At 50.2% G+C, this 15,338-nt stretch overlaps 1 protein-coding gene across 1 annotated transcript in view; it reads right to left on the minus strand.

Moving 5' to 3' along the window:
* The window catches only part of LOC119114576 (ras-specific guanine nucleotide-releasing factor 1), a gene marked incomplete at its 3' end in the record, with an annotated part of 49,001 nt that overhangs the window by 20,190 nt on the left and 13,473 nt on the right, over positions 1 to 15,338 (minus strand). The window contains exons 3-5 of the mRNA XM_037238667.1: positions 8,838 to 8,960; positions 7,214 to 7,320; positions 3,659 to 3,806 (exon numbers count right to left, since the gene is read on the minus strand). Of these exons, the coding sequence (XP_037094562.1) occupies positions 3,659 to 3,806; positions 7,214 to 7,320; positions 8,838 to 8,960 (378 nt within the window). The remainder of the gene's footprint in view (positions 1 to 3,658; positions 3,807 to 7,213; positions 7,321 to 8,837; positions 8,961 to 15,338) is intronic.

Raw genomic sequence — 15,338 nt, forward strand, 5'->3', positions numbered from 1 at the left:
TTGATCTACAACCTACATTCAGGAAGTTCTCAATGTCTCTGAAGAACACAGAAAAATCTGGAGAGTCTTCTGAGTTTTATCGGTTTAGAAGGAGTACACTAAGCGATTGTAAAATGAAGAACGCTGGTGCTTAATCCACGCAGTCGCTCAACGCCTCACTTCAGCAGACTTTAAAATAAAACCAGAACTGATTTTGCGATAGCTTCTGGTTTTTGTTCCTGTTCCGGTTGCAAGATGAAAATAACAATAATGCGAACGGCACCTTACCCCACGTAAACAAATGAGCTATATTCGGCGGTATTATGGGGGGAGGGCCTTTACAAGCAGGCGGCCCTTGTCAACCCTGTGTACCCCATGCAGAGGCTCTGGCTATGCTCTTGCCCGCATCCTAAAGTAGTTTAACTCGGCTATGTTGAATGGGGGCAAACGAATGTCGGGTGGCCCAATTCATGCCTAAGGCACGCAGCTTCCCCAAAGCTTATTTCTTGTTTGACAGCATGTAAGGGAAGATAATTCAGAAATAGATCTGTCTTGTAGCAGGTGTCTGATGGATATAGCTTTACACACCAGGAAGAAGTGATGGTGATCCATAGACGTACAGCAAAGCAGTCATACGATTGGTGAACAGTCATGCGAGGGATAACCGGACTTGGGCAGTGACCGCCGACGGTGGACGGGAGCAGGGCTCAGATAAGAAATATCTCAGAGAGGGATCTTAATTTTGTGGCTTGTTCTTAAACTGAAAACTCGGGTTTTATGATTTTTGTCACATTGCTTTTGAAGTTGGTTTTGAAATCTTCCGAACCTCATTCCACTTGGAATGTTGCGACAGATCTTATGTTTCGAAAAACATTCGGCGAAATTTACGCGCAAGAAACTCCGGCGCAGTATGGGTTACTGATTCGTATCTAAAATTTTGATCAGACTACGCCAGGGAATATTTTTGCATGAAACCTGTAGAGCCAGGTGCCTCCTCAATGACCCAAAACGCCCACCCGTTCGTGTTATTTCGCCTCCTCAGGGAAGACAATGCTGAAATGAAAGAATAGAAATCTTGGGGAATTAGATATTCTTATCTGCCAAATGACATAGATGAGTTGAATAGGGAAAGTTGTGCAACAATGGGGAAACAACTGTAGGTGAATATTTAGCATAGCAGCCATGGCACTCAGTTATTTCCTAAATTTGTAAAGTGAATTCAGTGCGGACAATATCCTCTGGTCAACCCGATCTCGCAATGTTCCTACGCCTATGCTCATATCTGCCACATATTACCCTAAAGTGACCCTAAATATAAACAGACATGTCCCTCATACAAATTTGAGTATGATAGCATGATGGTATCTAGGTGAAAGTGTTTTGAACGCATATTTATGATGTAGGGCTCCGTTTATGTAACAGTGTCGGCCCGCCGCGCAGTCTGCGGAGCCGCCAGCTCCCGCCCGCCGCCCACGCCAGCGTTGGATCGTCGTGCAATATTCCTAAAACCGTCACTTCTCAGAAACCGGAAATGCTACTGACAATTTGTGGTCAAAACACGCGCCCTGAGTGTCCCAGAGGCTACTAAAAATTTGGGCCCATAAAACGACATGTCAGAGAGGCATCTTCAGGAAACCTCGAGGAGGCCGTATCGACCACCTCTCCCTACCAGTTCGAGGATTAAATCGATTTAAACAAAGCGAGAAAGATGAGGATAAGTGCTCCACACAACACTTAAAAGTAAGACCAATTTTGGGATTTAGCATCGGCCATAAGCCATTGGGTTCCAGCTTGATGAAACGGGAGTACATACCTAAGCATGTCAATCACAATTTCGCACACTTTAAAGCGATTTGATCCCGTCATATGGGGAAACGACTAGAGACAAGCCACCTCGAGCTGATCTTTCGAGCCTGAAGGCATCAATAACAAGGCTGTGCCAGTCAAAACAAGCTATTTTTGGTATGGTCACATTTGATATGGTCATTCATGGTAAGGTCGTAGGATGCAAACCAAAGTGCGTAGATCCGTACTTTTGCTATTGAAACTAGACCTTGGTCAGTGACCACACGAATCGGCCAGCAGAATAGCAGCGGTTTCCTGATTGGTCAGCTGGCAACATGAATACTGGCTAGTCACAACTAACTCTGTTCAGTACGTTTCGTGACGACTAAGCCGCTTCTGTCATAATTGATACAAGAGTCTAATTTGATGAGAACTCGTTATCTCAAATGTTCCATGGCAGCGGAAATCCGTCGACTCAGGCCTCACACGAAGCGCTCCAAATCTCGGCAGCGCATAAGCCGTGGAACCATTAGCTGTTAAAACAAGCCTGCTGGCCATGGGCAGACTCATGATCGCCAACCTACTGGAAATAGTACAATGATGCTTACAACTTCGTTAAATTTGATTTTAATGCAGTTTGGTGATCATAAATTACTTAGCCTATGCCCTGGTAAACCCAGATGGCCTTTCTGCTGTCATGTACAATATTACCAGTGCTCAGGGGCAGCTCAGCAGGGGGCAAAGGGAGAAAGAGCAGCTGCCCGCTCCCCTCCCTGCCGGCAAGCGCAGGGGTGGGGGCAAGCAACTGCCCCCCCCCCCCCCCTCTCCCCCCAGCAGGCCTCCTCCCCCAGCAGCCCCTCCCCCCCCCCCCAGCAGGCCCCCAAGAAGGCCAAAGCTCTCTTTTTTGCAGCTAGCTCTCTCTCAGGGGGGCTAGGCTTTTGAACCCCCCTCCCCCACCCCACCCCTACCAGCAGGCAAGCAGGCAAGAGTGTGTTTTCCCCTCAAAATTTTGGGAGGCACCTTTTCTAAGCTAAAGGCATTACAGCTATTCGTAGATTACCAAAGTTCAGAGCAAGGAGGGTCACATAACTGAAGATGCTCTCAGAAGAATGGCTTGCGGAGCAATGATATGACTTGGCGTTTTGTTTGGTACGGCCATTTTTATTTCATCTGGTTTAATCTTTTCTGTCTTCTTCGTTAAGGTCAACCGCAGGAAGTGTCAAAAACACACATCGTTTGGTTGCGCGGTATACAAGCACACATACGCGTCCTTGTATGCGAGGCAGCCAAAGGAATAATTTCAAGCATTTCAATATGCATCTTGACCACAGACGCCTACTACAATGTCATGAGATGAGAAAGGGCGCAGAAGGACTGATGTTTCCGCCTGCCGAACACCGCCCGCCGAACACCACCCGCCGAACACCACCCTCTGAAAGTCACCCGCAGAACACCTCCCGCCGAACACAGCCCGCCGAACACCACCCGCCGAACATCACCCGCAGAACACCTCCCGCCGAACACAGCACGCCGAACACCACCCGCCGAGCACCACCCGCCGAACACCGCCCGCCGAACACCACCCGCCTAACACCACCCGCCGAACACATCATGCCGAACACCACCCGCCGAACACAGCATGCCGAACAACGCGGGCCGAACACTGCCAGCCGAACAACGCGGACCGAACAACGCCTGCCGAACCTCCGTCCTTTTGCGCCAAGCCTTTAAGCCATGATCAATACGTATCTATACGTGCGCTAACACAAGATCAGCTACCACGTACCATCAGAAGTCTGGAAAACCTAGTTTGAGAATTAATGGTCCATCAAGACGAAACCACCTGCCAAATTCGAAATGAGGAGCACACGAATAGACCATACTCAGACCTCACCTCGTTGCGTAGCTTCTTTATTTCTGTGGTGAGCTCCTCACACTGCTGCGTGTACTGCCACTTAGCTGTCTTTTCACTCTCTACTATCTGTAGCAGGTGAAGGTGCTTCTGTTCAAGCTCCTCCTTCTGCAGCAGGAGCTTGTTGAAGCTGAATGGAAAAAATTAGCTGTAAATAATCATGTCCATCGGAAGGGTGTGGGTCGCGTTGTCAAGCCATATCAAACGACAACGTATGCGAGAAATTATGCTGATGTGACTCAATCCATTGGGTGAGCATTTGGACACTCCTTGTTTATGCCGGATCCCACAAGATGAATAGGCAAAAAGATTATTGCAAAACACTTCATGAACAGGACAGCCCTGAGTGTTGCTTGGTCTCTAAAAACCCGGTCTTGCAGGTCTTCCGAAATTCCCCAATTCAGGTGCATAAAGCTCCACCCTAGTGTGCTTTCTGTGACGTACAAAAAATAGCTCCTAGTTAAAATGCCATTAGCAAAAGAAACCACGAGATCACATGTCACAGCTGAGTTTCCAACGCGCAAACTGACACTAACCGACTGGTATAAAATCAACCCCAATCATCAATGTAGCGAGCTAAAAGGGGAACGACTGTGCTGATCCTGATTAACTTGATGTTAAGGATTGTCTTTGCATTTGATGTCAATGCAGGCTGTCCTCTTAAGTCATGTTGTTACGACCAAGACGGTAGGTCCTTCAGTCCTAACGTCTCATAAGCGGATTATATAGCTTCAAAGGCCTCGGCCCGGCCAGCCAGAGCCTTTCTATCAGAGCTCTTATGCCCACTGTGATCGGACTTCGGTTCAACAGGAGCTTTTAGTAAAGGACGTTATCAAGCCAACACGACTGGAAACATCACTCATTGATGACAAAAACAACCTTTGCTCGATAACGTGTGCTTAACCAGTCGCTTGGTATATTGAAGGTCGTTAGCTGTGAGAATAAGAAATCTGAAATGATAATGCTAGTAAACCAGGGCCTCGAGGCTTTCCTTGTGTGCATAACGTACCATGGAAACGATACCAACGTAACGATACGTAAACGATACCAACGTAACGTACCAGCGAAACGATAACGTACCATGGAAATTGCACGGCTTTCAAAATGCAAAAAGAAATCTGAGGGACACGGGCTAAATCGAGGCCCAGATGTCGGCGGCCTGGGTCGCCGTGCTACGAGACCAACACTTTGTGACGGAGGAGAAAATGAGTGATCGTATTGCCACCAGCGGGGGTGAACTGTGCGGGTCATCACGCGCTCTCGCGTGCGCCATCCATGGCTCCGTCCGTTTTGCGAGATTTCGTGGGACTGATGTCAGATCTAGGCAACCAGCACCATGGGGACGGGGGGCAAACTGAGCGGCACAGACCGGCATACAGTAAACAAACCGCTGAGCGATGTCAGCAATGCCCCTCTCATAGCTGCGCCAGTAATCGGCGGGGATGAGAAAAACGTTACCTGCCACGGAACTGGCCACGAATAAATACGCTGAGCCCTCAAGTGGGATATTTGCTTTCAGGGAAAATTGCTCAGTTGCACGCTCAGTCTTTTTCAGCTATATCCACTAAAAACATTTACAGTTTTGCAATACTTTAGCCAGAATCACCGACAGCGTAAACCATTGAACGTTAAAGGCAGTATCCCGACTTTTGTACTTCTTACTTCTTGCTAGATCAGATGCGCATGATTTTTAATTTGATTCGAAGTAACCGCTCCTGCGGGAAAACTTTTAGTAACCTTCCTGCTCATGACTATGAAGGTGACACGTTTAATTTGCTTTGCTTTTTCCAGCGTGTGTGTTCTGTAGTGTTTGCAACACACTAATGCGTCAAAACGTGTGTGTTATAAATGGTGCGAAAGTTTGAAACACTCTGTTTAGGTAAAATATATGCGAAAATAAACCCATTGTCCCACAGAGGCAACAAAACGTTAAACTGCGGCTTGTATTTATCACCTTTTGGTGTTTATCAGGGTGTCTCTTTTCGAAGCGCACTTTGGCTTTGGAAATGGGAGTATTACATGGTCCATAGCGTCGTATTGGTTCACTGGCACCAGTACATTTCTTCATGACATGCTCATGCCGACCACTGGGCCTATCACAAACGTTCTTTAATTCGCAACAGTAGAGGTGCGCACGGTTACAGCAGTTACTGCCCACAGAAGCAGCTATAGCTCACATCGTCGATTCACAGCCCGCTAACAGTCATCCGAGGAAATTGACTTCCATTAAATCCAAGTTCGTAAACGATATCAATCGAACAGCTCAGGAGGCCCAATACTTTGTCAGTTTTATGCTAACTCTTAAGCTGGAATCCCAAGGAGCCCGCCCAGCTGAGTGTCGCGCGCCGCCGGGTGTGGCCCAGCAGCCAGCGCCCTTCGCGAGGCTATTATTGTATGGTGTCATTGGGCTGAACGGTGACGATGGGTATGGAACAAGGCTGGGCATACTCCACACAAGTCACGGTCGCACAGGGATAACGTTTTAGTTGTGATTTAAAATACTTCAGACATGTTGGTTATGTTTATCTGTATGGATGAGACGCTTGCGGATCATATTGATAATGATAGTTTTGATTCTGCGACATGGTTTATTCTTAAGAAATACGGAACCATTGTGCTACTTTTTAACTTAAGGCTAAATAGAAATGCCGTAAATATCGTACAATTACAGTCTGAGCACAGTTCGTCGCGCCGTTTTCTTTGTGTTTGATGTATTGCAATGAACTCATCTAACTTACAAATAGATTGAAACCATGTGGGGAGCTATCTGGTTATATATTTATGCATTACAACTAACATTTGGAATTGAGCAATATGATTCATTTCAACATTTTGTGTGCAAATACTGGCATGACTTTTAAAGGGATGATTATTTTCTATCTAGCAAGCCGGCTTTTTCGGAAAACTACAAATCATGTAATTAAATACATAGCAGTTAAGCTGTGCCTTTGTCACTGAAGTATCAAATCCTGCCAATTGCTTCAAAGTTTGGGGTTAACAAGTCAGCAACACAATAAGTGTGGGACAAGCATTTGAGCGATTCGCTGATCTTCACGGCAAGGTATTTTGTTCCATTTTAGTTCTCCATGGGTGAGCTGTGAATTCGCACATTCAGTTGTAAATTGGAGTAAATAGTATTGAGGCTTGAAACAAAAAGGTAAGTAGTTATTTGCATCACATAGTTATTTGAGGTTATTGGTGTGGACCTTCGAAGAATATGGGGTTTAAACGTTTTTGTTCTCCTCTAACCTACATAGAGACTCATGCAAGGGGCAAATATCCAAGGAATGTGAGGTCCCTGGGCGTTGGAGAAACACTCAAAAGCTGCAAAACCTGAAACACAAACACCGAATATGCGCCCCATTGCACATATATCACTACCTCAATCCAATAAATATCATTGGGAGGTCAACGGAAACGACAAAGTATGCATCGTCTTGAGGTTCCAAGAGGCGTTTTGTTCTTGTGGAGAAAATGTTCCTTCCTGGGTGTGGTATTCAGCGCACAGCCCAAGGTGTGCCAGCCGGGCTGCCTCACCTGGCCTGCCTGATGGCGTCGATCCAGGCCTTGCAGTCGTTCTCCGAGTTGGCGCGGAGGTCGTACTGGCGCTGGTTCTCCCGCCGGTACGTGATGGACAGACAGTACTGCGGCACAGCGTGCGTGACGTCAGCAGGCGCCGCGGCCCGACGGCGTCCCCAGCCGCCAAACACGGCCGCGCGCCACGCCACGGCCGACGCGGCGCCCGACGATGTCCTCCGCCCAGGATGTAATGCGGCGCAGCTTGCCTTGAAGGATGCCGTCGTGCGGCACAGCCTACCAGGGCGGGCTTTCGGCCCTCGCGCTCGGTAATGAAGCAACGAACACCATGCAGCGGCAAGTTGTTTCCATCCAAAATACTTCGTCCGTTCGATATGTGATGTGAACTCAAAGGTGGGAGAAAGTGCAGAAGACGGATAACGCGCAAAGAGGATGATACCTTCCAGGTTAGCTAAGGGTTAGTACAAATTATCTTATATTTGGGAGCATGTGACAGGTATCCACTATCCAGTGCACCACAATCCTGTCTTTCTTCGATAAAGGACAATTAATGCGATCATCTGCACAGTTATGCACTAAGTTCAAATAATGCGCAGCTTTACTCCGCGAGTACGAGGCTTATGTGTTGCTTGACATTCAACATCTGCGGCATTTTCAGTGTCATTACGTTTGTTATCGGTTTTACATGCTTTTGTTGTCATTGAGGCTCAACTCGGAAGATGTACTCTATACGCTCAGAAGCTGAGGCTGTATGGTGTCGCCTGCCTCCTACCCTGACAGGAAGGTCGGGCAGCGAGGGGAGTCTAATCCCGTACCTCTGGTTTTCCAGACGCTAAGAGAAGCCATTGCGTTACCGAAGCCCGAATATCCGTTGTATACGAATGATTAAAATGGTGGCTTATATTCATGCAAGACGGGAATGCATCTTTTAACTGTAATCGGACGTCCGTCTTTAAGTTACAGCTACATATCATGAAAACCGGTAAGGTTTTTAGAGCTTTATTATTTTAAGTACGACTTTTCTATGTAAAAGGTCGTACACATGGTCTACTCTTAACTTCAATTGAACACCTACCTGTTGCCCGCGGTTGCGTGTCATGGACAGCTCATTTGGTTGTGCGTTCAGTGCTGCCCGGTACGTGACTATACCGTTTCCACCGTAGTGTGACCGGGTAGTCGGTGACGGGGACCGTTAAGCTGATTCAAGGCTGGTGGTCCTGCCGCCCGCGCCTTACGTCGTCTGCGGCCGTCGCAGAGGCCCAGCGGCGGTCTCGCCTGGGGCTCCGTCCCCGCGGGCTTCGGAATGTTTTCACCTGATATGCAACTCCTGGGGCTTGGAGGAGGTGTTCTCAGCGAGGGTCCGATTCTATGGGCTTGGAGGCGTTCGTAGCTGGGGTCAGAGGCCTTGGGCTTGGTGGAATGTTCTTACCTGGGCTCCTCCAGCCCCGTGGGCTTGGAGGTGTTCTCACCTGGGATCCATTCCCTCGGACTAGACGGTATTCCCACCTGGCGGTCAGAGTCCTTGGGCCTGGACGAGTGTTCTCGCCTGGAGTCCATCCCCTCGGACTAGACGGTAAGCTTACCTGGAGGTCAGAGTCCTTAGGCTTGGGGGAGGAGTTCTCACCTGGGGATCAGAGTCCTTGGGCTTGGAGGAGGTGGTGATGAGCCGCTCGCAGTAGCATCCCTCCAGCAGCACCACCCCGGACGGTCGGCTGCTCGACTCGGCCTCGTAGTAGAACAGAAGGTTCTGCGTGTGGATGGTGAGGTTCGTCACTCGTGCTCCACACTGGGTAGGGGTGTCGCTGCGCTGGCATACAATAGAACAGCGTGTCCACAGAAGGTAGGAGTGTCACTGCGCAGGCGTGGAACACAACGGTGTGTCCACACTGGGTAGGGGTGTCGCTGCGCTGGCATACAATACAACGGTGTGTCCACACTGGGTAGGGGTGTCACTGCGCAGGCGTGGAATACAACGGTGTATCCACACTGGGTAGGAGTGTCACTGCGTAGGCGTGGAATACAACGGTGTGTCCACACTGGGCAGGGGTGTCACTGCGCAGGCATAGAACGGTGTGTCTGCAGAAGGTAGGAGTGTTACTGCGCAGGCGTGGATTAAAACGGAGTGTCTTTACTGGGTAAGAATGGCATAGCACAGGCATGAAACAAAACGTTATGTCCACACTGGGTAGGGTGTCACTGGGCAGGCGTCGAGCTCTTCCATCATGCGGACACCGTGCTTGACTTGTCAAGACGGACGTTTAAAATTTAACGGCGTATATTAACACGCGCCCGGGTGGCCGGTTGAATACCCTCGCTCGGGTGAGGTCAATTTGACCCCACTGGGATCTCAGAAACTAAGAGAGCCTGAGACACCAAATTCACAGTGTGTGTTGACCTACAGGTGAACTTATTTGTGGCAGAACTTGAGATTCTTAGGTCATGAAATTCGGGTCAAGGAAGGTCAAACAAGCTTAAACTCAAGATTGACGTTCGAAGTGTAAACAGATCCTGGATACCTGTTCTAAGCAAAAGGTCACTAGTGTTCATTTAAGGTCAGTGGCCTTGTTTGCCCTTTCGCAGGTCATGGAGACCAAAATCATATGAAACTGCTTTGAATTTTGCATTTGAATAGGCGTCATTGATTACACTACGCAGTATGTTCCAAAAAACATAATGATCACCCCGATCATTTTAGGTCAGTAGCCTATTTTGACCTTTAAAAGTGAATGCAAGATGTGCAATCTGATTCCTGTTATGAATAAATTCGGAATGAACACCAGAATCCAACCCACACAGGAAGCACTAGAGCAATAAAGCAGGCTCGTTTTAATCTTGGTCTGACCTTCATACCCGACCTTAAGTCAATGAAATTTGTTCATTCAATTGTTGTGTTGCCTAATAAGCCATTTCGGAGATGTATGGCTTTGTCTAACGTTTCATTGTTGCATCAGATTGAACGACTCCGTAACATTTGTATTCGCTGAATGCATGACCTGACTTTGACCTACCGTGGTCAGCGACCATACAAGGTCCATCAAAAATTTTGACACCAAACGATCTGATATTCAGTTGTCTACGGTCATGTATAACTTGACAAGGCTACGTAAAGCCGTTCGGAAACCATTCCAGAAAAAACCTTCGCGGGGTCAAATTGACCCCAACCGAGCGCGTGTTCAAGTTACGAAACGGTTATCCTTTGAAACTTGTATCCAGCTGTTATATTGGCTTTGTGGTCCTGCGGTTCCGGTGCGCCAGACTGGTGTAGCAGTTGCATAAGTGCAGTGCTGTCAGTGATATATGGGCATGTAGCTTTCAGACCAGACTGCACCATGGGGAACGCGAATGACATGTGTCATACCGTGTACACATATTGGTGAGGTGCCGTTTCGCACTCGAAGTGGGTCATCGTGCTCATGATCAAGAGGTCACGGGTTCAACCTCAAGTATTCTTCCACGTTATTCACTGGATCCATTGTGAGAGCCAGCCGTAACAGCTACGACAAACATTAACTTAACGACTGTATGCGTACGAGCGTAATTTAATGTCCATCGTCGATTCAGTAAATGCTCACGCCGTCACTAAACCATAAAGCTACCCCATCGCGCCACCAATCAGCCTTGCTAAGGCACGCCAAGGTGTGCACGCAACAATAATGAATGTAATAAGAACAGCGCACACAGGTGTAAAAGGGTGCACCCGTAAAAATGATACCTAATCGACATCCAAGAGACATGTCGACGTTTGCACTCGCTGCTATACCGCGAACTCGATGTGTTTGACGAGCGCATACCGGAGTACGCTGACCTTTAACAACGCGAAGCTATTGTAATGTCTTCCACGAACCCGCGCTTGGTTAACGGCGCAGAAGGCTCTAGAACGGACCAAACCGAGATGGACACGCGCAGACGATCTTACTTCACTGCTCAGCGCAGGCTTGCATAGTTCAACGTCAGTGTAGCTTGTCATCTTCACATGTACATTTTCGACTGCGTGTGCACTCCGTAAAGCTGTTTTTAAATAACTTAAGTTGGTTTGTATCTAAATAGAGTTGTTTTGGCCTAGCTACCCGCGAGGAGTTCAAAATTCCAGAGTGCAAAGCATGACTTGACCTCATTTGGCCTGACATAACAGTCAACGGTACACCTGGGAAACGCCTTGGAATGACCCCCGCAAATTGTAGAGATAAAAGCGGCGGCTTTTGCTCAGCGTACTAGTGTGGAATCGGCGAGTGGCGGTATTAATAGCTACCGACGATGGTGGTGCGACTTTCAAAGCTAGCGAAGGATTGGGCAAAAGTTCAGTCCAAAATATTACGCTGGCACAGCCTGTACTTTGTGCATGTATAGATATCGAAATATATTAAGATATACCCCATCCTTACAAATTCATGTATATATATACATATATATATATATATATATATATATATATATACATATATATATATATATATATATATATATATATATATATATATATATATATATATATATATATTCAGTAAGATTATATATGTGGTGTGTGTGTGTGTGTGTGCGTGTGTGTGTGTGTGTGTGTGTGTGTGTGTGTGTGTGTGTGTGTGTGTGTGTGTGTGTGTGTGTGTGTGTGTGTGTGTGTGTGTGTGTGTGTGTGTGTGTGTGTGTGTGTGTGTGTGTGTGTGTGTGTGTGTGTGTGTGTGTGTGTGTGTGTGTGTGTGTGTGTGTGTGTGTGTGTGTGTGTGTGTGTGTGTGTGTGTGTGTGTGTGTGGTGTGTGTGTGTGTGTGTGTGTGTGTGTGTGTGTGTGTGTGTGTGTGTGTGTGTGTGTGTGTGTGTGTGTGTGTGTTGATACCTTTCGCGGAGACAGGCAGCGTGTGGAAACATACAGTGTGCATTATGCTCATGAAGGCGTGGGTAATGTCTACCATCGCCGCCATTAGATACCGCTCCATTAAAAGGCTCTTCTGCCCAGGCGTTAGTGGTATTCTGCGGTGGCAAAGGTCAGTGTGATGGGCGAATGCGAATCAGAACGAAATGACTTAAGCACAAAACCATTATGGAGGAGCTCGTCGGAGTTAGCTCACACAATGGAAACAAACGTGACGCGATGTGACGAGACTGCGTGTCGGGGGACCGTTTTGCTGTACATATGTATATTGTCCGGTATGAAGCCATGCCCGGCGTAGCTCAATGAGATGATGAACGGCCACTACTGATAATCAATAATCAATCTCCGCATTGATGGCTTGGCCGACATTAATCAGAAATGCATAATCACCAAAATGGCGAAGGATATGAGACAGTACATCGCATTCAAATAACGCCACAATCCTCGTACCTGTACTTCGCTCAAGCATGCACTAGCGTGAACTGCAGCTGGAGTAATGCGGAACCCATTGGCAAGGAAAAGTATCGGATAATATTCTGCAAAGTAGGATTCCTTACATCACACCCTTTGAAGTAACGCAAAACTGGGGAATATTAGCCTAAACACAAGCTAAAAATATAAGCATTTGCCAAATAATTTATAGATAGAGTATAATTCAAATATCTGCTGATATCTGCTGCTATATAAAATATCTGCTAAATAGTCATGGTTGCAGCACGAGCACCATTGAGAGGATTAAATCGTAGGCTTCTATGTATTTCGCGTTCTTTGATCCTAGTCTGCAGGAGCTGAAAGACACCGCACAAGACTTGGCTGTTCTGATCAATGGCCTGCCGCCATTGTGAACTCCGAATTGGCCTCCCTGAAGGAGGCGGCCGTGGTCCCGGGGGACGGTCGCCAGAAGGACGCCACCATCGGCGCGGATGTGAGACCACTTAATTCGGCATTGGAGAACCGCGGCCGCTTCGAGCGGAGGGACGATGGTTCCCTATTGAATAGGCCCTCCACCGACCTCAAGCGGTCAGCAGTGGCGCTGTGAGACGCAGTATGTGGCGATGCCACCGGAGGGGAAGATGCGAAGGTGTCTTTGCCACTGATGAGTGACTTCGGGTGAAGAAAATAATGACACTGGCTCGCAGCGCTCAGTGGGCAGCCGGCGGGCGGGCTAGGATAGATTAAAGAGACACCTCTTTTTATCAGTCTGGTACGGTTATTGAATCGACGCGACAAGACGTGCCTGAGTGCCGGGAGACAGGCGGCAGTTCGGTGCATTCTTTCTGCATGCGTCATGGAGCGACTTTTTCGCTCATGTTACCACGCAAAACGTTTTAAAGCCGCCATGGAATGTGAACAACCGCATTACAGCATTGATTATTAACATGACGTTCCTAGCATGCCATCCACGCCGCTAGCGTCCCCACCCGCGCGTCGGTACGGTCGAGCCCACCGAGGCGACCTCACTGCACCCATCGGGCGGGCTCGTGACTCTGACAGCCAGACCGGGCAGCCGGCGAGCAGCCCGCAGCGTCCCGAGCAACGGGCAGTCGGCGGGCAGCCTACAGCGCCCCGAGCAACGGGCAGTCGGCGGGCAGCCCGCAGCGTTCCGAGCAACGGGCAGTCGGCGGGCAGCCCGCAGCGTCCCGAGCAACGGGCGGTCGGCGGGCAGCCGCAGCGTCCCGAGCAACGGGCAGTCGGCGGGCAGCCTACAGCGCCCCGAGCAACGGGCAGCCGGCGGGCAGCCGCAGCGTCCCGAGCAACGGGCAGTCGGCGGGCAGCCCGCAGCGTCCCGAGCAACGGGCAGTCGGCGGGCAGCCTACAGCGCCCCGAGCAACGGGCAGCCGGCGGGCAGCCGCAGCGTCCCGAGCAACGGGCAGTCGGCGGGCAGCCCGCAGCGCCTCGAGCAACGGGCAGTCGGCGGGTAGCCCGCAGCGTTCCGAGCAACGGGCAGCCGGCGGGCACCCCGCAGCGTCCCGAGCAACGGGCAGTCGGCGGGCAGCCGCAGCGCCTCGAGCAACGGGCAGTCGGCGGGTAGCCCGCAGCGCCCCGAGCAACGGGCAGTCGGACGCAGATCTGCATCGAGTTGCGGCTTCTCATGAATCGGCCGTCGCCACGCCACGGCAAACAGTCGTCGGCCGGCGGTAATTGCAACTGGCTGTGGCGGGGGGGGGGAGGCGGCCGGCGCCGTCGGCAGAGCAAACAGTCTAACGGGGCGAGGGGGGGGCAGACCGGCCGGAGCGGATCTGGTGCTGCCGGGGGTCCGGCGTCAGCGGGCCAACTGAGGTGTGGTCCGCATTGTGCAGTGGTGAATGCATGACGAATATGTTTGCAAGTCTAAGAGGGCTTTCAGAGAAGAACCAGGCGCCAGTTTTTGAGAGCGTGATATTTGATGCGGGCGTCCGGCATGGCATCCGGTATGGTTGGTGAAAGCCGGTTTGAGTAGCATTATTTCATTAGCCTGATGCTGGGCACAGCTCGGTGTTGATGCCGCACGGTACTGGCTCCCGGCGATTTATAATCAAAGTTTTCGCTTGTTCCCCTCGAAAAAAATAAATTACCGCATGTGTATGCCTGCCAGGTCAGAGGCCATTTCAATATTCGGGTGTCTAGATAAAAAAACTTAATCATGTCGGATAATGCTAGGGATTATTTCTACGTCATCAGTTTAGACCAAAGTATTCATTAAAACTTTCTGAGTCTCCTTATCGATACCACATCGCCCTAACCTTACGGGGCTCTCAGCATTCCCCCCAAACACTCACCGCACCCCGAGCCCTCCCCAGACCTCCGACCACCTCCCCAGTGGCGACCTCCCGGACCGCCCGGGTCACCAGGTCACCACACCGGGCTCTCTCCCGCCGGCGCCGTCCTCTCTCCCGCCGGCGCCGTCCTCTCTCCGCCGGCGGCCATCGGCCCGTCCTCAGGTGCGCCGTCGATCGCCGCCGGCTAGCCAGAACGGGCCGGCGGCGTCCGCGGCGCGGTAATAGGCTCCCACGGGTGTGCGCGCACAGTGGCGCGTGCAGGCACCAATTGAGAGCGGCGACCGACGCTTGCGGCGGTAAAATGATTGCCCGCTTGAACGAAGCTGTCCGTCGGCGACGGCGACGCAGTGGCCGGACCCAGGGGCGGCCCGGGCGTGACTCGCGCACCCCTTCACACCTTGCCTGGAGCCGCCTTTGGGCGGCCAGTGCGCGCAGAGCCTTGCCGCCACCTTCGACCGGCCGCGTTGCACGGGCTGCGGTGCGCGGACCGGGACCGGGCCG

The sequence above is a fragment of the Pollicipes pollicipes genome, unplaced genomic scaffold (assembly GCF_011947565.3).
Source record: "Pollicipes pollicipes isolate AB1234 unplaced genomic scaffold, Ppol_2.1 Scaffold_266;HRSCAF=296_pilon_pilon_pilon, whole genome shotgun sequence".
NCBI classification, from domain to species: Eukaryota; Metazoa; Arthropoda; class Thecostraca; order Pollicipedomorpha; family Pollicipedidae; genus Pollicipes; species Pollicipes pollicipes.